Raw genomic sequence first — 24,881 nt, 5'->3', positions numbered from 1 at the left:
CCACTTGGAAACAAAGGTTGTCCGCTCAAAAGTTCAGCGGCACGATTAACTTCGAAACAAAGGTTGTTTGCTCAAAGTTAGGTGGCACGAACGTTTGGCTGTACAGTCCATTTGACGAGCATGTCTAGCGGCAATCATACCTGTTGATTGACTTGCGCCAATCAATATCGTTATGGACACGCTCGCCAAAGAAAGTGACGACCAAAGTAGGGCCTAGCGCCTACTCAGTTGCCTGCGGCATTAACGTGCTTAGTGTACACTCGGATGCACCTTGGCAACCATACCTATTGATTAAGCCTATTAAGCCTATTGATCAAGGAATAATCAAATTATGAAGAGCAAGTAAATGCGAGATAGGAGAAACATCAAAAAACCTATTTACTTATAAAACAACGCCCGTAGAAAGGCGTGTGAAAGTAGCTCAGAATTCCTGACCAGGAAAAAGAAAGAGAATTGTTGTGTGCTCAGCAGGCACAATGATACAGACGCCATCAGCGCCAAAACTTTACAACATAATTGTTTTTGCCCTTAGGCACTGGAACGCTTGAATAAAAATTTTTAAAAAAAAATAGGAAAGGAAGCAAATCAGGGGGCGGCCGCATCGTCCTCGTCATCAGATGATACAAACTCAGGGGGCGGCTGACCAAGACGTTCAGCAGCCAACACAGCGGCACTGTGCTCCATTCGCCGCTGGAACCACCCAAGATCATACTCTGACATGTGGCTCTCCCAGGCGTGCTTAACAGCGTCCTTGGTCGCTTGTTCCCCCTGATCATAGGATTCCAGAAGACGCTCACGCAAGGTGCGAACTTGCGATCTGGCCGTCTCTAGCTCCCCACGAAGATGCTCGGCTTCCTCAGCCGCCTCTTTGACCTGAGGGTACTCCCGCAACTGGTCCTGAAGCGCCCGTATTTCCGCCGCCGCTGTCTTGGCTTCCTCGACCATTGCCACCATGTCCTTGTCCTGCGCCAAGATCTTCTTAAGCAGCTCGGCCTTGTCAGATCTCAACGCAGCCACCTCCTTCGCTTGAAGGTCTATGGTCGTCTGCATCTGCAGGCGGACCTCTTCAATGGACTTGAACGCATAGTCACCATGGTGGGTGGACTCAGCCACCTGAGCTTTGAGCTCCTCAGCAGTGCGGGTCTTCCAGCTCTTGCAGAATTCCATGCGGCAGAACAACTGCAGAAGAAGCTACATATTAGTAAATGACTCTAAAAGGGAAGACAAGTACAAGCAAGTTGGAAATAGACTTACGTCGAGAAGAGTGGCCTGGATCGCACCAAATTGGGCGTCAGTCTTGCGGCCAGGAAGAGAAGCAACATACTCAGCGGGGACGGCCTTAAAAACCTTGCGGCATATAGCCACCCTATCCTTTGACGAATAGTGTGGAGTAGCAGGTACGTTCTCATCCTCGGCAGCAGCTGCATCCTTCCCTTTGTCTTTGGCTATAGGAAAAACAATGGCCTTAGGATGACGCGGAGAGTAAGAAGAACTGCCAGAGGAGGCTCGATACGTCTGAACGACGTTCGAATAATACTTACCGCCCGAAGACCTAGCTCGGCGGGCCACCTCCGCCGGTATCTGAGAGCGGACGTCGGCCGGGATTCCCGAAAGAGGGTCCTCCACCAAGTCCACCACCAGAGACGGCTTGTCCACGCCCATCTCTTCGTCATCAGGGCATCCCCCCTCAGCAACCTTCGACTCGTCTTTCTTCACGAGACGGCGAGGTAGGGGTTTTGGCTTCTTGAAGGTACTCGGAGTCTCCGAGCCAGCCGGCACAGCTCTCTTCTTCAGCTGGGACAGAGTCGTCCCCTTCTTCTTCCCTGACGCCCTAGCCGCGTCCTTAGCTTGCTAAAAAAGAAAGGACAGTCAAATATTAGGCCTCGTCATCTATCGCAAGTCACTCACCATGTAGTGGCTCGTCATTTAAAAGGACGCCCGTCTTAAAAATGACGAGGCGTACCTCATCGATCACAAGTCACTCACAAGATAGTGGCTCGTCATTTAAAAGGACGCCCGTCTTAAAAATGACGAGGCGTACCTCATCAATCACAAGTCACTCACAAGATAGTGGCTCGTCATTAAAAAGGACGCCCGTCTTAAAAATGACGAGGCGTACCTTATCAATCACAAGACACTCACAAGATAGTGGCTCGTCATTAAAAAGGACGCCCGTTTTAAAAATGACGAGGCGTACCTTATCAATCACAAGTCACTCACAAGATAGTGGCTCGTCATTAAAAAGGACGCCCGTTTTAAAAATGACGAGGCGTACCTTATCAATCACAAGTCACTCACAAGATAGTGGCTCGTCATTAAAAAGGACGCCCGTCTTAAAAATGACGAGGCGTACCTTATCAATCACAAGTCACTCACAAGATAGTGGCTCGTCATTAAAAAGGACGCCCGTCTTAAAAATGACGAGGCGTACCTTATCAATCACAAGTCACTCAATAAATAGTGGCTCGCCATTAAAAAGGACGCCCGTCTTAAAAATGACGAGGCGTACCTTATCAAGTGCAAGTCAATCGCAGAAAAGTGGCTCGTCATTAAAAAGGACGCCCGTCCCAAAAATGACGAGGCGTACCCTATCAATCACGAGTCACTTGAAAAAACACTAACTAAGGGGCCCGTCAATAAAAAGTGACGAGGCCTACCTTAGCAAACACGGGTCAGATATCAGGATATCGGCTCGTCACTAAAAAGACGTCCACTGTAGACGCTGGACGGGAGAAGTTTAACTTGCAAAAAAAAAAAAAACGACAACCTAAGAGAATACTCACCTTCTCCTCCAACTCGGCCTTGGCTTTCTGCATCTTGGCCTCATAGATGTCCGCCATCCAATCGGTCATATCGCCCTTCCCAATATCCGCCGCCGATAGCTTGCTCATTCCTTCCTCTGTGAACAAAAGAAATCCAAAGTTAGAAAAAATGAATAGACCAACGCGGAACGGCACATAAATTGGCATACAACCTCGAGTCATGGAATATCCTAAGCCTACGGCCGCTAGAAAGGCCTCGTTCCGAAACTGGCTAATGTGCGGCAACCACTCGGCCGGCACATGGAAACTCTTATCCACTGTTAAGTGGTAAGTGTTGGCCCTGAACAGGACCATTATCTGATCCCACTCTTCGGCAGTAAGGGGGGGAAGGGGCTCGTCACGATCCATGAAGTTGGCGTCACAGTTCCAACGGCTCATTCTCTCATACATCTCCTGGTCGTCAGTGTAAAACACGACCCACCTCTTCCTCCACATATGCCACTTGCTGAGCTTGCCGACCACTGTCTGGTAGGTACCACGGCTGCTCAGATTAAACCACCCTTTGGCGGCACTGGGGGAACGAGAGAGGGAGACCAGATGCAGAAAGGCGTTGAAGGACGGCTCCACGTCGTTCAGTGCACATTTGGCAATGTAGCCAAAGATATCCGCCCATGAGTTGGGGGTCAGCTGAGCCACCCCAATATTGAAACCATCTAACACCTCCACAACGAAGGGGTGTGGAGGGAATCTCATGCCGAGTTTGATTGACGCGGCATACACAGGGAATTCTCCCTCGGCAAGCAGGCTGACGGTCGAGTCCAGACCGGCCGGCACGCGCATTTGGTACCCTTCCCCCACGCAGAGGTCATCCCTCATCTTGGCTCCATGCCTGTCTAGCCACCGCATCCAGCCCACGTCTGGGTGAATCTCTGACGGAAGCAATTGGGCCTCCTCCCGTCCTCTGGGCCTAATAAGCTGGGGAGCAGCTTCTTGTTCCTCGGCGGCCGATGACAATGGAGCGACGCTTGGCTCCCCCACTGCCTGGCTCGCTCTACCCTCCGACGAGCTTGCCGCCTGCTCCCCCGCCTCGACGTACTCGTCGATCTCTTGAAAGAGTTCGGCAAATTCTTCGTCGACTGCCGAGGCGGTGGAAGAATATCTCTCCCTATGAGGTGTCGATGCTTCTTCCCGCAAGCGCAGGCGCGTCGGATCTGCCGTTTGCTTGGTTCTAGCCATGCCTTCTGCATAGTGAACGAAGCACGGCTTAGGGGTGACCAACAATGAAGAAAAAGACGCGATTGGACGTCCGCCCCGACAAAAGATGAACGGCGGAAAAATCTTAAATAAAACCTTTAAACCCTTACCTAGTACTAAGAGGTCGGCCGCTAACAAAGAGAAAAATGTCAAGAGGATAACAAAAATGGCGAAAACTAACCTTGAAAGATCTGCGAAGTACTTGGTGAAGAACAGGATGAGTATCGCGAAGAACGGGATGAACTTCACGAAGAACAGGATGAGTGTGACGAGGAAAAGGATGAGTCTCGTGGTGGCCGGAAATCGCCTGATGGTGGTAGGAACACGCCGGAAATCGCCTATGAAAGCTCTGTGAAAATGAAATGTAAAAAATGAAATTTACCCCCCTCACCTCTATATATAGGGAGGGGCAAAATGGAGAAAGGTGACACGTGTCACCATCTCAACACCTGACCCAAAGATGAAGATGCAAAACAAGAGTCAAGAAGCGATACCCGGAATGTGTTTCCAGAAATGCCCTTCTTGAGGGGCAAATGTTGTGGGCAAAATTACCGTGCCTTCGTGTACCAATGAGGACGTGACACATGGCACGTATTGCGCCCCCTAAGCAGAAATCATACGAAGTCTACTCCGAGGCATGAGTATTAATCTAGGTATCTACAATGTATGTATTTAAGTGTGTATAAATGTATGTATAACACCTATACCTGGAAAGGGGCTTAATTAGTATGTATCCCAAGTGAATGACTAAGCACAATAGGCCCAAACAGCCCACTATTGCCAAAAGAGACCAGAGAATTGTAAGGAGAAAGGACACGTGTCCTCCTCCCATTCCCCAGCCAATCATGTAAGGGGAATATTAGGTCATTCCCCCAAAAACCTAGTACTATAAATATTCCCACTTCCCTAGAAAAAGGGGTCACAATCAATACATTCTAGAGCAATTGCTGCTCTGCCTTCTCTCTACTTTCTCTCTCTATAAAAATACAATCTTGTTTAATCTGTAAAAGTTACCAAGAAACCTCCCAGGTATCTCACCGGAAAAACCCCACAACATTTGGCGCCGTCTGTGGGGAGGTACGGTAACATGGAAGATCAACGACAGGACAACGATGCTGGGCGGCCTACACGCGTAGAGCGGCCACCCCTCGAAAGAGAAATGCCGACTGAACATCATACGCCGGCCACAAGAATCACTGAAGATGCCGCACGTACATTTGCGGCCGGGCACACCCCTCGTCACACTGCCGAGGTAGAGGTGCTCAGCGAGGAGGACGACCAGGCCAATCGCACCCCTCCTGGAGGACACCTGGATCCTCGGGTGGATACGGTAATAGAGGAGAACCCTGATATGCCTGTCTCTGTGGGTGCTCTTCGGGCTATTTTGGCTGAGTTCCAAGCTGATGTAGGGAAGACAGTTAATGCTGAGGTACAGAAGAGTATGCTGATTTACACCACTGCTGTGGCTGCAAATCATGAGAGGCCGGCAAGCAATAGGCCAACACTTTCTTTACGCCCCCCAAATGTCTGGACCAGGCTGACAGGCGAGGACCTAAGGAGACAGCCGCCAACAAGTCAGCCAAATCAGACCATGTCTTACCTACCACGCCGAATGCCACGGCGGCTGGTCGGAGAAACGTCCCGAGGACGTGAGCAGCCACGCGCAGAGCAGTTGCCCGACTCTGAGTCGGAACTTTCTGACACCGGGTCAACCCCCGTCATGCCGGATAGACCTCTCCCTCATCCAACTTATACGCATCTGAGCCAGGCACGTCCAGGGGCCACCCGTCCAACCCGTCAAACTCGCGGACGCGAGTCCTCCCTGCGGCTACCTTACTCCAGGCGTCAAGACCCTGTATATCACATTCAGGAGGGGGTGTCCAACATGGCCCTAGGGCACACCACCCCTTTTGCAGACTCTATCATGAGAGCCCCGAGGGAACCCAAAGTCAAGCCGCCCAACATTGATGCTTACGATGGTACCACAGATCCGGACATGCACCTCTTGGTTTACCGGCATCACATGTATGTCCAAGGAACAACTGACTCAACTTGGTGCAAGTATTTCCCGGGCACACTCAAAGGAGTAGCCTCTAAGTGGTTCGAGAGACTTCCAGCCGGAACTATTCGCTCTTTTTCGGAGCTCGAGCTATTGTTCTCTACTCGGTTCATGGCTCACAAGGAAGAGAAGAAGACGAGCATGCATCTGAGTAGGATTCAGCAAGGGAAGGACGAGTCCCTGAGGAGTTATGTGAAGAGATTCAATCTAGAGGCAGGGCAAATTCCGGATTTGCCAGATGGTGTTGCATTCGATAACTTCATTCGAGGGCTTAAAAAGGGCTCTTTCAAGTTTGATCTGGTAAAGAAAAGCGTCCGAACAATGGCAGAAGTGCTGGATGAGGCGGAGGCCTTCATTCATGCGACAGAGATTTGCAGCGTCCCGAAAGACCCCAGAGGAAGTGATAACGCCGAGCTAGCGGCAAAAAAGGAGAAATTTGAAAAGAAGAACCGGCCTAACGGGACGTGGGCTATTGCAAAAGAATCAGACAGGGCCCCCGGAGCGGCAGGTCAGAAACGGCCCAGAACTTATGATCGGGAGCGTTTCGAGTATAACACAGACATGTACACAATCCTGATGGACGTCGGGTCCAAATATGACATTGATCGTCCATTTCCCATGAAGTCACCACCAGAAAGTAGGGACCCCAAACTGTACTGTCACTTTCACAGTGACATTGGGCATGACACCAATGAATGTAAGAGCTTGAAAAGGGCATTGGATGGCCTAGCCACCAAGGGGTTCTTAAAAAGTTATATCAGCAGGAACACGGGAGGTTCTGGCAAACCCTTCTACAAGAAAAACAAATCCCCTCCCTCGGAGGAAGATGGGAATCGTACCGACCCAGAGTGCGTGGCAGTCATCTCAGGAGGATTGGCCGCCGGCGGGCCGACCATTAGGGGCCAGAAGGATTATGCCAAGCGATTGGGACAAGTGATGCTGTCCGGCAAGGCCACAGTTGACCCGTTTCCAAAAGTTGAAATCGGCGAGGCCGACCGTGGGAAAATCTCCACCCCGCATGACGATCCTTTGGTAATTGAGTTAAAAGTAGCTAACCTAAGGGTTAGGCGTATTTTGGTTGATACAGGAAGTTCGTCGGACATAATTAGTCTAGAGTGCTTGAATCGACTGCAACATGATCCCTCAAAAATTGAGAAAATCCACTATCCCATTATAGGCTTCGGAGGTAGTGTCATCCACCCAGTCGGCATAATTACCCTTCCTCTGAGGATGGGAAATAAAAAGGAATCTCGGCAAATGGATGTCCGTTTTCTCATAGTGAAAGATCTGACGGCATATAACATCATCTTGGGGCGTCCCCGTTGAACAGGCAAAGGCTGTCATTGTGACTCATACTGATGCTTCTTAGATCATTTGTGACATGGAGCGTCAGCACTATACATGGTGACCAGCACCAGCTGAGTTGCTACCTAACCACCTTGAGTCCGAAGCATGGGAACGGGTGCAGAGAAAGGGACGTCGAGCAACAAACGAAAATGTGGCGACACCATGCAAGGCCGTCCATCAGGAAGTAGAGCCACTGAAAAGTTTTGAAGTAAGGCAAGTCCCTCGCTCGGAAAATAACCAAGCTGATGCCTGTCAAAGTTGGCAAGTTCCGCGTCTTGTGATACCCCTCGGCACGTGTTCTGGGAGGTAAAAGAGCACAAAAGTGTTGAGCAAATGGAAGTGGAAACTCTTGACAGAACGTCCACATGGTGGATGACATAGTAAACTTCAAAATGAATGGATTCTTGCCCGAAGACTCAAGGGAAGCGGCAAAACTTCAAAAGAATGTTCTTGTTTGAAATGTGGAACGGCACCCTCTACAAAAAGGCCTACTCCCGTCCTTTGTTAAGATGTGTAACACCTGAGAAGGGGCAGGAAATTTTAGAAGACCTTCATCAGGGGTTGTGCAGCTCGCATATTGGTGGAAGGGCTTTGGCTGAAAAGGCACTTCGAACCGGCTATTACTGGCCGACCCTTAAGGAGGACGCAATCTCACTGGTCAAGAAGTGTGACAAATGTCAGCGCTTTTCTCACCTAATACATCAACCGGCACGAGTTCTGACGCCCATTATAAGCCCAATTCCATTTGCTAAATGGGGGATGGATCTCCTAGGCCCATTCACGACCGCACCAGGAGGAAGGCGTTATGTCATCGTTGCCGTAGATTACTTCACCAAATGGGTGGAGGCAGAAGCGCTCAAAAACATAAAAACTGCTGATGTGAGAGCATTCATTTGGAAGAACATCATGACTCGCTTTGGGATTCCACAGGCTATAGTCTTCGATAATGGGCCCCAGTTTGAGACGCCTAAGCTGAAAGAGTGGCTGGCAGATCACGGTATACACACCTGTTTTGCATCAGTCGGACGACCCCAAGCCAATGGTCAGGTTGAGGCGTTCAACAAAATTATCTCTGAAGGAATTAAAAAGAAGCTTGACGAAGCCAAAGGTCTATGGGCTGATGAGCTGCCAAATGTCTTATGGTCCATCCGCACCACGGCTAAGAATTCAACCGGTGAAACACCCTTCTTGCTAGCCTATGGCGCCGAGGCTGTCCTACCCATAGAAATGTGTGAGCCAACGTTGAGAGTCATGCTGTATGACGAAAATGCTAACTGGGAGACAATGAAAGCAGCCTTGGACTTTCTGCCCGAGGTTAGAGGAAATGCAGCGCTCAGGCAACAGCTGTACAAGATAAGGATGGCAAGAGAATACAACAAGAGAGTCTCTAATAGAGTGCTCAAAGTGGGAGATTTTGTCCTCAGAAAAATGGAGTCCACAGGACGAGCAAATGAACAAGGTAAGCTGACGCCCACTTGGGAGGGACCTTACGAGATCTATGATGAAGTTAGAGATGGAACCTACCGCATTCAAGACATGCAAGGCCGCCCTATTTCACGCACTTGGAATGCCGACAACCTCAAGAAATATTTCTTCTAAGATATGTGCTAAGCCTTGTCTTACTTACCACGATCCATTGCCCAAGGGGCGGCCTCTAATGGTCATAGTAGGGTAGTAATTACTTTTGTAACCGGCTAAATTCGCCTTGCAAAGTTATAAATAATACTACTCTATTTGTTTCGTAATATTTATTGTTCGCACAATGAATATAAACATATACACTCCAATGCATAACCAAAGCCTAATTGTATGACGGCCTGAGAAGTGGCCCAGATTAGCAAAAACTCAGCAAGACTAATTGTTTGAAGCCTAAGTAGTGGCCCAGATTAGCACCAAGTTGTAGGCTGATCACCTATCCAACTACCCTCCTAATATAAGCAAGCCGCTGGCCGACCAGTACAGCATAATACGTGCCAGCGGCATGAACAACTTTGAAACATAGGTTGTTCGCTCAAAAGCCCAGCGGCATGAACAACTTTGAAACATAGGTTGTTCGCTCAAAAGCCCAGCGGCATGAACAACTTTGAAACATAGGTTGTTCGCTCAAAAGCCCAGCGGCATGAACAAACTTTGAAACATAGGGTGTTTGCTAAAAAGCGCGGCGGCACGAATGTTTGGCCGGCCAGTCCATTTGACGAGCATGTCTAGCGGCAATCATACCTATTGATTGACTTGCGTCAATCAATATCGTTATAGACACGCTCGCCAAAGATTAGACGACCAAAGTAGGGCCTAGCGCATGCTCAGTTGCCAGCGGCACCAAACACTTGGAAACAAAGGTTGTCCGCTCAAAAGTTCAGCGGCACGATTAACTTCGAAACAAAGCCTAATTGTATAACTTCGAAACTTTGAAACATAGGGTGTTTGCTAAAAAGCGCGGCGGCACGCATGTTTGGCCGGCCAGTCCATTTGACGAGCATGTCTAGCGGCAATCATACCTATTGATTGACTTGCGTCAATCAATATCGTTATAGACACGCTCGCCAAAGAAAGTGACGACCAAAGTAGGGCCTAGCGCATGCTCAGTTGCCAGCGGCACCAAACACTTGGAAACAAAGGTTGTCCGCTCAAAAGTTCAGCGGCACGATTAACTTCGAAACAAAGGTTGCTTGCTAAAAAGCGCGGCGGCACGAATGTTTGGCCGGCCAGTCCATTTGACGAGCATGTCTAGCGGCAATCATACCTATTGATTGACTTGCGTCAATCAATATCGTTATAGACACGCTCGCCAAAGAAAGTGACGACCAAAGTAGGGCCTAGCGCATGCTCAGTTTCCAGCGGCACCAACCACTTGGAAACAAAGGTTGTCCGCTCAAAAGTTCAGCGGCACGATTAACTTCGAAACAAAGGTTGTTTGCTCAAAGTTAGGTGGCACGAACGTTTGGCTGTACAGTCCATTTGACGAGCATGTCTAGCGGCAATCATACCTGTTGATTGACTTGCGCCAATCAATATCGTTATGGACACGCTCGCCAAAGAAAGTGACGACCAAAGTAGGGCCTAGCGCCTACTCAGTTGCCTGCGGCATTAACGTGCTTAGTGTACACTCGGATGCACCTTGGCAACCATACCTATTGATTAAGCCTATTAAGCCTATTGATCAAGGAATAATCAAATTATGAAGAGCAAGTAAATGCGAGATAGGAGAAACATCAAAAAACCTATTTACTTATAAAACAACGCCCGTAGAAAGGCGTGTGAAAGTAGCTCAGAATTCCTGACCAGGAAAAAGAAAGAGAATTGTTGTGTGCTCAGCAGGCACAATGATACAGACGCCATCAGCGCCAAAACTTTACAACATAATTGTTTTTGCCCTTAGGCACTGGAACGCTTGAATAAAATTTTTTAAAAAAAAATAGGAAAGGAAGCAAATCAGGGGGCGGCCGCATCGTCCTCGTCATCAGATGATACAAACTCAGGGGGCGGCTGACCAAGACGTTCAGCAGCCAACACAGCGGCACTGTGCTCCATTCGCCGCTGGAACCACCCAAGATCATACTCTGACATGTGGCTCTCCCAGGCGTGCTTAACAGCGTCCTTGGTCGCTTGTTCCCCCTGATCATAGGATTCCAGAAGACGCTCACGCAAGGTGCGAACTTGCGATCTGGCCGTCTCTAGCTCCCCACGAAGATGCTCGGCTTCCTCAGCCGCCTCTTTGACCTGAGGGTACTCCCGCAACTGGTCCTGAAGCGCCCGTATTTCCGCCGCCGCTGTCTTGGCTTCCTCGACCATTGCCACCATGTCCTTGTCCTGCGCCAAGATCTTCTTAAGCAGCTCGGCCTTGTCAGATCTCAACGCAGCCACCTCCTTCGCTTGAAGGTCTATGGTCGTCTGCATCTGCAGGCGGACCTCTTCAATGGACTTGAACGCATAGTCACCATGGTGGGTGGACTCAGCCACCTGAGCTTTGAGCTCCTCAGCAGTGCGGGTCTTCCATCTCTTGCAGAATTCCATGCGGCAGAACAACTGCAGAAGAAGCTACATATTAGTAAATGACTCTAAAAGGGAAGACAAGTACAAGCAAGTTGGAAATAGACTTACGTCGAGAAGAGTGGCCTGGATCGCACCAAACTGGGCGTCAGTCTTGCGGCCAGGAAGAGAAGCAACATACTCAGCGGGGACGGCCTTAAAAACCTTGCGGCATATAGCCACCCTATCCTTTGACGAATAGTGTGGAGTAGCAGGTACGTTCTCATCCTCGGCAGCAGCTGCATCCTTCCCTTTGTCTTTGGCTATAGGAAAAACAATGGCCTTAGGATGACGCGGAGAGTAAGAAGAACTGCCAGAGGAGGCTCGATACGTCTGAACGACGTTCGAATAATACTTACCACCCGAAGACCTAGCTCGGCGGGCCACCTCCGCCGGTATCTGAGAGCGGACGTCGGCCGGGATTCCCGAAAGAGGGTCCTCCACCAAGTCCACCACCAGAGACGGCTTGTCCACGCCCATCTCTTCGTCATCAGGGCATCCCCCCTCAGCAACCTTCGACTCGTCTTTCTTCACGAGACGGCGAGGTAGGGGTTTTGGCTTCTTGAAGGTACTCGGAGTCTCCGAGCCAGCCGGCACAGCTCTCTTCTTCAGCTGGGACAGAGTCGTCCCCTTCTTCTTCCCTGACGCCCTAGCCGCGTCCTTAGCTTGCTAAAAAAGAAAGGACAGTCAAATATTAGGCCTCGTCATCTATCGCAAGTCACTCACCATGTAGTGGCTCGTCATTTAAAAGGACGCCCGTCTTAAAAATGACGAGGCGTACCTCATCGATCACAAGTCACTCACAAGATAGTGGCTCGTCATTTAAAAGGACGCCCGTCTTAAAAATGACGAGGCGTACCTCATCAATCACAAGTCACTCACAAGATAGTGGCTCGTCATTAAAAAGGACGCCCGTCTTAAAAATGACGAGGCGTACCTTATCAATCACAAGACACTCACAAGATAGTGGCTCGTCATTAAAAAGGACGCCCGTTTTAAAAATGACGAGGCGTACCTTATCAATCACAAGTCACTCACAAGATAGTGGCTCGTCATTAAAAAGGACGCCCGTTTTAAAAATGACGAGGCGTACCTTATCAATCACAAGTCACTCACAAGATAGTGGCTCGTCATTAAAAAGGACGCCCGTCTTAAAAATGACGAGGCGTACCTTATCAATCACAAGTCACTCACAAGATAGTGGCTCGTCATTAAAAAGGACGCCCGTCTTAAAAATGACGAGGCGTACCTTATCAATCACAAGTCACTCAATAAATAGTGGCTCGCCATTAAAAAGGACGCCCGTCTTAAAAATGACGAGGCGTACCTTATCAAGTGCAAGTCAATCGCAGAAAAGTGGCTCGTCATTAAAAAGGACGCCCGTCCCAAAAATGACGAGGCGTACCCTATCAATCACGAGTCACTTGAAAAAACACTAACTAAGGGGCCCGTCAATAAAAAGTGACGAGGCCTACCTTAGCAAACACGGGTCAGATATCAGGATATCGGCTCGTCACTAAAAAGACGTCCACTGTAGACGCTGGACGGGAGAAGTTTAACTTGCAAAAAAAAAAAAACGACAACCTAAGAGAATACTCACCTTCTCCTCCAACTCGGCCTTGGCTTTCTGCATCTTGGCCTCATAGATGTCCGCCATCCAATCGGTCATATCGCCCTTCCCAATATCCGCCGCCGATAGCTTGCTCATTCCTTCCTCTGTGAACAAAAGAAATCCAAAGTTAGAAAAAATGAATAGACCAACGCGGAACGGCACATAAATTGGCATACAACCTCGAGTCATGGAATATCCTAAGCCTACGGCCGCTAGAAAGGCCTCGTTCCGAAACTGGCTAATGTGCGGCAACCACTCGGCCGGCACATGGAAACTCTTATCCACTGTTAAGTGGTAAGTGTTGGCCCTGAACAGGACCATTATCTGATCCCACTCTTCGGCAGTAAGGGGGGGAAGGGGCTCGTCACGATCCATGAAGTTGGCGTCACAGTTCCAACGGCTCATTCTCTCATACATCTCCTGGTCGTCAGTGTAAAACACGACCCACCTCTTCCTCCACATATGCCACTTGCTGAGCTTGCCGACCACTGTCTGGTAGGTACCACGGCTGCTCAGATTAAACCACCCTTTGGCGGCACTGGGGGAACGAGAGAGGGAGACCAGATGCAGAAAGGCGTTGAAGGACGGCTCCACGTCGTTCAGTGCACATTTGGCAATGTAGCCAAAGATATCCGCCCATGAGTTGGGGGTCAGCTGAGCCACCCCAATATTGAAACCATCTAACACCTCCACAACGAAGGGGTGTGGAGGGAATCTCATGCCGAGTTTGATTGACGCGGCATACACAGGGAATTCTCCCTCGGCAAGCAGGCTGACGGTCGAGTCCAGACCGGCCGGCACGCGCATTTGGTACCCTTCCCCCACGCAGAGGTCATCCCTCATCTTGGCTCCATGCCTGTCTAGCCACCGCATCCAGCCCACGTCTGGGTGAATCTCTGACGGAAGCAATTGGGCCTCCTCCCGTCCTCTGGGCCTAATAAGCTGGGGAGCAGCTTCTTGTTCCTCGGCGGCCGATGACAATGGAGCGACGCTTGGCTCCCCCACTGCCTGGCTCGCTCTACCCTCCGACGAGCTTGCCGCCTGCTCCCCCGCCTCGACGTACTCGTCGATCTCTTGAAAGAGTTCGGCAAATTCTTCGTCGACTGCCGAGGCGGTGGAAGAATATCTCTCCCTAGGAGGTGTCGATGCTTCTTCCCGCAAGCGCAGGCGCGTCGGATCTGCCGTTTGCTTGGTTCTAGCCATGCCTTCTGCATAGTGAACGAAGCACGGCTTAGGGGTGACCAACAATGAAGAAAAAGACGCGATTGGACGTCCGCCCCGACAAAAGATGAACGGCGGAAAAATCTTAAATAAAACCTTTAAACCCTTACCTAGTACTAAGAGGTCGGCCGCTAACAAAGAGAAAAATGTCAAGAGGATAACAAAAATGGCGAAAACTAACCTTGAAAGATCTGCGAAGTACTTGGTGAAGAACAGGATGAGTATCGCGAAGAACGGGATGAACTTCACGAAGAACAGGATGAGTGTGACGAGGAAAAGGATGAGTCTCGTGGTGGCCGGAAATCGCCTGATGGTGGTAGGAACACGCCGGAAATCGCCTATGAAAGCTCTGTGAAAATGAAATGTAAAAAATGAAATTTACCCCCCTCACCTCTATATATAGGGAGGGGCAAAATGGAGAAAGGTGACACGTGTCACCATCTCAACACCTGACCCAAAGATGAAGATGCAAAACAAGAGTCAAGAAGCGATACCCGGAATGTGTTTCCAGAAATGCCCTTCTTGAGGGGCAAATGTTGTGGGCAAAATTACCGTGCCTTCGTGTACCAATGAGGACGTGACACATGGCACGTATTGCGCCCCCTAAGCAGAAATCATACGAAGTCTACTCCGAGGCATGAGTATTAATCTAGGTATCTACAATGTATGTATTTAAGTGTGTATAAATGTATGTATAACACCTATACCTGGAAAGGGGCTTAATTAGTATGTATCCCAAGTGAATGACTAAGCACAATAGGCCCAAACAGCCCACTATTGCCAAAAGAGACCAGAGAATTGTAAGGAGAAAGGACACGTGTCCTCCTCCCATTCCCCAGCCAATCATGTAAGGGGAATATTAGGTCATTCCCCCAAAAACCTAGTACTATAAATATTCCCACTTCCCTAGAAAAAGGGGTCACAATCAATACATTCTAGAGCAATTGCTGCTCTGCCTTCTCTCTACTTTCTCTCTCTATAAAAATACAATCTTGTTTAATCTGTAAAAGTTACCAAGAAACCTCCCAGGTATCTCACCGGAAAAACCCCACAACAATAAGGATGTCAGGGGTATAATGGGCATCCACAATACAATATATTTATAACACTCCCCCTTGGATGTCCATTATCTAAAATAATACAATGACTCTGTAATGTACATGAGATGATGCCTCATTAAAAACCTATTCTAGGAAAACCCTGTGGGATAAAAAATCTAGTGAAGGAAAAGAGTACAACACTCATCATAATACGCTTGGGATGTTGCCTCGTTAAAAACCTTACCAGGAAAACCTAATGGGACAAAACCATGGTTAAGGGAAAAAGAGTGCAACGCGTATTTTCTCCCCCTGATGAATACATCACTTGAGATCTTCCAATTCAATGAATCTAATATTGTTGATAACTTTTCAAATGTATCAACATGTAGCTCCTTGAAATTTGATTCTCCACCATTTGACTTGAATTTTCAAATCTTCACTTGTATGCACTATGTGAGTATTTATATCACCAAACTTTTGAAAATAATACCTGAAATAATAATATACTTTCTTCTACATAATATTACAAAATTTATCCTTTCACATTGGACATATATATAACCTTCTTCCAAAGGTTAGAAATAGTAGTAATCATCAATGTTGATCAAAATTTCTCTAGTCATACTTTCATGACAATACATGATAAATAATAATATCATTGTCCAACTTAGGGTATAATGTAATTTATGGTTCTTCTGGACCATAAAATAAAACTCAATGTAAGGACATTACATACTTTTATCTTAAAATTTTGAATCAACTCATATTCGTACAAGAATTTTTCCGTGAATAAATTAATATGTATATTTCGTAATTTTAAAGTACTCAAACTACTGGTTGAGAACTTGAGATGACATTTCAAAACACTCTTCAAGAGTTTTGATTATATCTCATCAATGTTGTGACATTCATATGCAAAACTTAAAGGGCTAGATGTTTAAGAACATCATGTATAAGTTTTTCAGGAACTCTTCTTATTTGCATGATTCATAACATGCTATTAAATCAATGATACATATTTCTTTCGCAATTATTAGCCCAATGGAGTAAGAATCCCCTCTTATAAATTTCCATAAAGTTGCAAATCCATCTTACCATTCTTTGGATGCATATTCATATACAACATCATAATAGTTTTGAAACATGTAATATGAAATTATAGCTAGGTAAATCAATATCATACCATGATAAAACATAAAACAAAATAAATGTATGATGAATGATGCATTTACATATTAACTACACATGTGTATGAGTGTAAGACTCAAATGCAAAACATTATACAATGTAGATATTTCAAATTCATAACTTGTTAGACTTCAGGTCCATGAGCTCATTTGATCATTATAATGATGTCTACATCGAAATAGACATAGATTTACGATCCCTTATTCAAAATCCATTATTTATCGCATATGCATTATATTTCGGTTCCATCCTCTACCGGTATCATCAATATTCTTCAACATATATTTTGCATGCTACTCATCAATGATATCTGAATACTTATTCAATAGGTGCCATTCATCTCTTCTCATGGGCCATCTATTATAGTTCAGATATCTATACCACTTCAAGGGTATTTCATACACTATATAATAGTATTTTCTTTCTTTTCAAAAATATTATCAACTGCATTATCTTGCCTTTTCATATAAATAATTTTGTAACTCATCAGTATGTTGGAACCGTATATATAATCTACACTTCAGGTGTAGAGATTTAAATAAATATTGGCAAGATATATTTCTCAACACTTACTATGTGTAACATCGAGCACTATGACTAACATATACCTTTATGTCTCTAGACATGTAAAACTTAACATAATTAAGTCATAGATATTTATGTCCAAACATACTTTCAGGACATACAATTGGCATTTACACTTACTCATATGGGGATCAATATATTATCTTTCAATTTTGCCAACTTATTCTAGCTCGTCTCCCCCTAAGTTGGAAAAATATTTTCAATATATTTATGGGGCATAAAATCTTTCACCAACTAATATTACACTTTTCAACGTGTATTTTAATAAATGTTTCATATTTTCATTCTCTTCTGGAGATCAACATTAATCACGGGGAGTAGATGCACTGTGCAGTTTTTTTTTTTCCTTCATATTTTCTCATTTCGTGCTGACGTATGATTGCCCCAATCAAGAGATTTATGATATTTAAATCAATCACAAAACACTTGTAAACTTCTTGGTGATCTTCAAGTCACTTACTATCATTTTTGGTGAACTTCAGGTCACTTACTATCATGGTGAATTTCAAGTCACCTATCATATAACTATACAAGTTTTCAAAGTCATTAATATCTCTTGTATTTATTTTCTCAATCGACATTTGATTGAAATACAACTCAACCTCATCAATATGTCTTGCCTTTGAATATATATACAACATATGAGGGAATGTCAGCACATAAATTTTTATTTAACAAGAATTTTCAAATTCTCATGACGGGCGTTCTTAAACCCGGATGGCCTGAATTATCACATCATACGTATATAATATCATATAAAATATTTCACTAGATAATTACTGGTTATCTTCCCAAAGTGATCACTGTAATTATGAAATACTATAATTTGAACATATTGTGATGTGATATAACGACACAAACTGGTGTCTCATTTGTAATAGCAAGACAATCTAACAAAACTTATGGAAAGATAGCTTATACTCTTCTGGAGTATTCGTTTCAATTGTGGTACATATCAATTTCAATAAACATATTCATCTTTATTCATCTTCAGGATGATATCAATATCATAAACTCATACTCGTGTTCATAATTTATGAACAAAAACCTGTACCACATTTATCATCCATGTACCATTTTAATCCATATATCACTATTTTGTAAAGTTAAAAGCTATCTCCCCCTGATTTTTGCATATATTCTGTTCTTAACTATTGTGGGAACTATTTTACCTACCCACTAAACATATCTCTTCATAATCTATTGTCATATATATGAGAGAAATTTGTTAGACTTTTATAACATAATGACTAGTTATTTCCTCCATGAGAGGTGATCAAACAATCAACCATGTTCAAATGATTGTTCAAAACCAATTTCAGCAAATTCATAAACAACATTATCATAATATATAGAAAGCAACGTTAAGTGAGTATTATCAACAGAATCAAAATCACATCAACTTATCAGTTACAATCATCAAAGCAATCAATATTATTACAATCCTAAAAAATAGAAATTACAATAAAAACTTTATATTGCCGCATGAAACAAAAATGTGAATGACGCATGATATTGCTTTTGAAGAGCAATCAATACTTAACTTTAATGTCACAATATAATAACCGCATGAAAAAAAATGAATGCCACAGTATAGTAACCGCATGAAAAAGAACGGTTACTAAAATAACTGATATGGACCGCAGTGCATCAATTAATATTGCTACATTACCATACGCATTAAATGATCAAAAAAAAAAATTGCAAATCATACAAGATAGACTACATGCATATGCAATTATGCATAACCGCTTCTTACATATTAGCGAAACTTTGTAAACACATAGATATTATTTGTAATTTCTAATTCCAAAAATTCAAAAGTAACTGAAACCAATCTAAAAGTTATGGTAGAGTACAAAATTATAATTCAAACAAAGTGTAATATTGAAACATGATACTCGTATATAGTACTGACACAAATTCATGGTGATAAATACTACGCATCATACTGACATAATACTACGCAAATATCACAAACTGACTAATTTTAACACACTAGTCACAATATATTAATTCATGTACATTGTATGAATTTATTTACTAACCATAATTTGGAATTTGCGTACCTTTTGATTGGTGTTGAGATCTAATTCTAATTACCGCGTAGAACAATACATGTTATGAATAATACTAGTGATAATTCCCTTGCTTGTCGCTCACATTGTTATCTATCTCCCGTCGATTAGCAATGGTGCTGATAACGTGTTATGAAATTAGGGAGAAAGGGGGGAGAGAGGAAGAAAGAAACAGACGGTTATCATCTTATTCCAATCAATATAATATGTACATACACACATTATATAGGATAAGGATGTCAGGGGTATAATGGGCATCCACAATACAATATATTTATAACAGCCCATAAAATATTACAACCAATTCCCATAAAATAAATAACAAAATCCAACTTAAACTAAAATAGAAATTGTCTCTTGACTAGGTGGTTATTCTAAGCGTCTCCTCACTCATAGCCAAATACCTTTACCAACCTGCAAAAATAGATAGAAAAGAGACAAGAGAGACGACTCCCAAAAATCAGAAAAAACTGAGTAATTCCAACTCCATCCCGTAAAATAATAAAAAATTATTTTAAACAATATTTTAGCAAGTAAAATAAATATACACGAACGAGAATAATTTAATAATTTAAATTATTTAAATTATCACATATACAAGATAGTAAAACAAATAGACAAACGGTCACTTATTAAAGTACCACACAAGTCCGATCCATCTATTAACTAAGGCATGGATAACGAACTCTAGTAGGCTGGGACTAGTCCCTGTAACCACCCACTTCACTCACATGTAGGCCGGGGCTGGCCCCTGGAACCACCTACGATATTAAACAGCTTATGTAGGTCGGGGCTTGCCCCTATAACCACCTACGATACCCAGAATGTTTGTAGGTTGGGGCTTGCCCCTATAACCACCCACTGCAACAACGGTTCCCTAACATCACCTACTCTATGGTCAACAGTGTACGATTCTCACACGACCATCACTATCTCAATCAATCAAACAATTATTTCCATAAAATAACAATAGTAATAGCTTTCATAATTACACATTATCACATAACTATCACATAGTGAGCACATAAACAAGTCCAAAATCATTTTCTTAAGGGAAGCTAGATTGATGGACATTGAAATTTACCTTGTGTGCACTAATTCAAATTAATAGCCTCCTTGCGTAAGACCTAGATATCCTTTGTCCACTAAAACAGATAACATAACCCTAAGTTAGTATACTAAATAGGAGAAGTAGCTAGTACTTACTAACATATAGGATTGATACTCTGTTAGAATAGTTCTACTCTCTATGATAGCCTTAGTAACCATACAGTATAGGAGTACATATTTATTCGAAAAACACAAGAAATTAAGACGCGTTACTCACAAATACCAATATGCGAAAACGAGAACGTACGTGGAAACAACGAAACATTAAAAATATACACCAAACTACTAGTTTTTCTTTTAATACTTTACTTCGTATATATATATATATATATATATATATATATATATATATATATATATATATATATATATATATATATATATATATATATATATAATGTTCCAAAAATTGTGATGTAAAACAAGAAACAAGTCCAAGGTAAGACTATGTTTTATTTAAAAAAAATAAAAATAAAAATATATAATATACATATTTGAGTAATTTATGTAAAACTTGTGTCACCCATATGAATCTCGTGCGAGAAGAATGAAGAGGAGGAAGAAAATAGTCCAAAGTGAAGTATCGTCAGAACTATTGAAATGGAGCACTAATAGGGCGACGCTATCGTGAGATAAGGCGCTTCAATGATGGTCAAGCAATAAGCAAGCAAAGTTATATTAATACTAATTAATTTTCCTTTTTAATTTACTCAACATACATGTAGCAAAGTAAGGAATGATATTGTCATAGTTATTATTTGAAGAATTTATGATACAGTAATCTATGGATAAAGAGTTTGTGATAGGAACTTACCCAATGCTATTGTTGGTTGATGGAGATGGTGGTGACGGCTAAAAGACAATGAGGGCTTCTTTGAAATCAGTGTTTTTCAAGGCATTTTTGAGTTTCTGGAATATTTATAGGTGGGGGATACTTGGGCTAATTAGGGTACTATTTATTCTAATAATTCAGACTTTAATTCCAGAAAAACAATAAAATTTGAATATCATTATTCCTTCATTTTTTAAAAAAAATTAATAAAATCTTTGTTTTAAACCATTAAATAATTTTAAATTACTAAAATTATTTATTAGAAAATACTCTAAAATTTGGGGTATTACATAGGGCGACTGGTTTCACGCATCCATCTTCAACTTGACCATCGAGTCTAACTCTTGGGGCTCAAATGTAAGCATCCTAGGCTCCCAAGAATCGACAATAATCGTCTCGATCCCACTCGGGATCATGCAGTGACCCATATCATCACGAAACGAGCCTAAAAATGCCAATTTTCCAGTAAACAATCCTGAAACTCAAGGCACACTCAATAACACATATTAGTACTAAAAATGACTCCTAATAGCTCCTTTAACATAGAAAAGTACTAAGGGACGGAGGTAAAAACTCTTTATAAAATGCACATATCACATGAATCACAATAATAACATATCACATGAATCCTCATGAAACGGTTGTCACCCTAGACATGTACGTACCTTGAATACCTATTAAATGGGCCACTTTGTGATTCAAGTCTCTATATTAGAAATCTCCTCTTATCATTAAAATAATGAAATTCAATTATAATTCATGTTCATTAAATTTCCGGCAACTTTATTAACTTTTAAAACACTAGAATTAATTAGAAATCAATCGTTTATTAATAAAATAATAGTCTCAATTGAACGATTAAAACCCTAGCATGAAATTAATTTATTTTCATGCTAAAAACCATCAAAAGTTGACACTTTAGGTCTTTATAATAATCTGAAAAATATAATTGATTATCATAATCAAAATCATCATCTAATTATGTTAATTAATTAGTCATTAGGTTAATGTTAAAACCCTAACCCTAAATCACCATTAAAATTAATTTAAACCTTCAAAAATCAACACTTTATTTAATATTTCAAATCTGAAATTATAATACTCCAGATCAAAATATTCTTCAATAATCTAAACACATAAATCCTCAAAATTTTGGTGTTCATAACCAATTCCAGCAATATAGTCAATCATAATTCAATATTGACAATAAAAATTCATAATTTAAAAACATAATTTGAAATAGAATAGATTATGAAGAAGAGAATTATACCAAAGCGGCCTGTAGCACGGTACCATCACGAATTAAATGTGACCGGGCAAAAAAGGGAACAATTGTATGGAGTAATGGTGCGCGGCACACACGAGTGTTGTTGTGTGTATGCGGGTGTGCGACGAAGGCAGCAGGAGCGTGAGCAGAGAAGCAACAACACTCGGCAGTGGGCGCGAGACTGTGCGGGTGTGCGAGGAACGCCACGCACGAGAGGCGAGGGCACGCGTGTTCGTGGCTGGCGTCGAATGAGGGGGCGAAGGGAAGCAGCGAGCAAGGGTGTGCTCGGTTGGGCAGCGGAGCAAGGGGTACGAGGGAAGGGGTGCTTGGCTAGGCTGTGTGACGAGAGGAAGGGAGCAAGAGAAAGAGAGAGTGTCGTGGGGTGCAAGAGAGAGGGAGAGAAAATAATGTGAGGGTTTAATAACGTGGGGATCCAATTGAAATATAAGGGGTATTTATAGGCTTCCATAATCCTAGTGAGCTAGGAATAGTAAATTGAGTATTGAGATTGCCTTAAAGATTGGGTTTGAATTAGGATTCTAATTTGGATTCCTTGATTGGGCTTAATCATGAAAACGAGTTGGACTTTAAATTAATTCAAACCTTTTTAAAATCAAAACCTAAATAATTTCCCGATTTCGAATAATAAATTCGTCTCGTAATTAATTATAATAATAAATATTTTAATTAATAAAAATACATTTAAACAATATTTAAATGCGATTTAAATTCTAAAAAAAATCATAAAAATGCTTTATAAATATAATAAAGTATATTTATAAATACGAAAAAATACGAGGTATTACAGATGAGTGGTCCATGACAATGGCAGATCCAGGAATTTATAAAAGGGGGTCCAAAAAAGTAATACACAACGACACTATTTTAAACGATTATGAGGCATTGTGCTACGGAGAATTATGTAACTAGGTCATGATGATTTTCAAAGAAACTATTAAATAAAAACACAGTACCAATATCTCATTGCAATAAGGAACAATCACTTGTGTAAAAGCCTACTCAATTAAGCATTGTCTAATAATTATTATTTTGTACGCATATTTGCAAGTAAAAAATTGCAAAATCATTATAAAAATACCAATACTAGTACTAGTTATAATTGTTATATAACTATAAATTTCCATTGTTTATATAATTGTACGTTATATTGTGGAGTGTGGAGTACTAGTTAAAAAAAAAAAAAAAGAGAGAGAAAAAAAAGACCACGGCCAAGTCAAAAAAAATTTAAAGAATGAAACATACACCGAAGAGTATCTTTGGTCGGATTCAAACTGAAGACCTTGAGGTCAAGAGGTAGAGTTTCACACATAGTATATACCACTGAGCTACTTTTATATTTGTTGTTTCTAGTGAACATTAATTGTAAATATATCTTAGTTTATGAGTTTTTCTTTTTCTACAATCCCCTCTAAAGCCATGTAGGTCCACCCATGGTTTATGAGTAACCTGATTGAATGGTGGGCGCGTCGCTTGATGAATTCAGAAAGTAAATGAATTATTTTCCTTCTAAAAGAGTTATTGGACTTGGGGACGATGGACATTCGTGGGTTGGGCTTTGTTTTAAAGATGACTAATAGTTAACATTTATCTATACTAATATATTAAAAGGCTTTCTTAAGAGCGTATACGTGTCACGTATATCTCTCATTATTACGCCACGTCACCAATAATCAACATTTTGACATGTCATTTACAACTAAAAAAACCGTGTAGCAAGGATCGAACACCATACCTCATTTGTTAAAAGTTACACTTCCTACCATCTTAACCAACTACAAACTTATGTTGTGTCTTTCCATATAAACATATATATATTCTTTTTACAATAAATAATAAATTTAATAGAAGTGAGTGCAAAATAAAAGGAAATGATTTATAAATGTAAAATTATTACTTTCCTAGCTTGGGACTCAAATTACAAAAAGTCCGGGGTAATAGAATTTAATAATGAGTAAGAGGGAAAATATTGACGGAAATTAAGTAATTAATCAACTAATGATGAATAAAAGGATTCAGCTTTGTTTTGATTTTCTAATGTGGGGTTTCAGATTGGAAAAGTTGTTGGTCGGTCACTAATCTTGTGTCATCATCGCCAATTCGATGAAGACACCATCCATATGGGCACATATTTACAAAAAAAAACTCGAATTAAATGTCAAAACCTGGGGCAACGCCCGGACCACACACTAGTTTGGATTTACAACCGATTCCACCAGATAATATCCGGTGATACCAGGTTCCTAAATTTTGAATCCGAAATTGGCCATCGAGACCAATTCCGAATCTGAACCTGCCGGTTTTTATGGAGTTTTACGACTGATGCTGAGTAGGCAGTTTTTTTTCTCACCCCTAATTATCACTTTTATTTTGGTAGAAAAATTATCATTTTATCCAAGTTATTTTTTGTAGGAAGTTAGGAGCTCGGAAGTTGGAAGTGATTGTAGGGTTTTAGAGTGGGTGTGTGACAGTGTGAGTG

The 24,881-nt window shown here is 42.6% G+C and overlaps 3 protein-coding genes across 3 annotated transcripts; all 3 read right to left on the bottom strand.

The window, feature by feature from the left end:
* Positions 1-865: 865 nt before the first annotated feature.
* LOC130461116 (uncharacterized) lies at positions 866-1,919 on the bottom strand. The gene is made up of 2 exons (XM_056829058.1): positions 1,542-1,919; positions 866-1,445 (listed from the first exon to the last, which is right to left on the bottom strand). The coding sequence occupies exons 1-2, from the start codon at positions 1,660-1,662 to the stop codon at positions 1,192-1,194; spliced, it is 375 nt and encodes a 124-aa protein (XP_056685036.1). The 5' UTR covers positions 1,663-1,919; the 3' UTR covers positions 866-1,191.
* Positions 1,920-2,473: 554 nt separating this feature from the next.
* On the bottom strand, positions 2,474-5,320 carry LOC130462060 (uncharacterized). The gene is made up of 3 exons (XM_056830414.1): positions 4,511-5,320; positions 4,198-4,365; positions 2,474-2,899 (listed from the first exon to the last, which is right to left on the bottom strand). Exons 1-3 carry the CDS (start codon positions 4,600-4,602, stop codon positions 2,824-2,826), a joined length of 336 nt encoding a protein of 111 aa, XP_056686392.1. The 5' UTR covers positions 4,603-5,320; the 3' UTR covers positions 2,474-2,823.
* Positions 5,321-12,743: 7,423 nt separating this feature from the next.
* Positions 12,744-15,328, bottom strand: LOC130460904 (uncharacterized). The gene is made up of 3 exons (XM_056828710.1): positions 14,779-15,328; positions 14,466-14,633; positions 12,744-13,167 (listed from the first exon to the last, which is right to left on the bottom strand). The coding sequence occupies exons 1-3, from the start codon at positions 14,868-14,870 to the stop codon at positions 13,092-13,094; spliced, it is 336 nt and encodes a 111-aa protein (XP_056684688.1). The 5' UTR covers positions 14,871-15,328; the 3' UTR covers positions 12,744-13,091.
* Positions 15,329-24,881: the final 9,553 nt, after the last annotated feature.

Source organism: Spinacia oleracea, chromosome 5 (genome assembly GCF_020520425.1).
Source record: "Spinacia oleracea cultivar Varoflay chromosome 5, BTI_SOV_V1, whole genome shotgun sequence".
NCBI lineage: Eukaryota > Viridiplantae > Streptophyta > Magnoliopsida > Caryophyllales > Amaranthaceae > Spinacia > Spinacia oleracea.
Note: the sequence above shows the minus strand (reverse complement) of the source record. Positions and strands in the feature narration are given on the sequence as shown.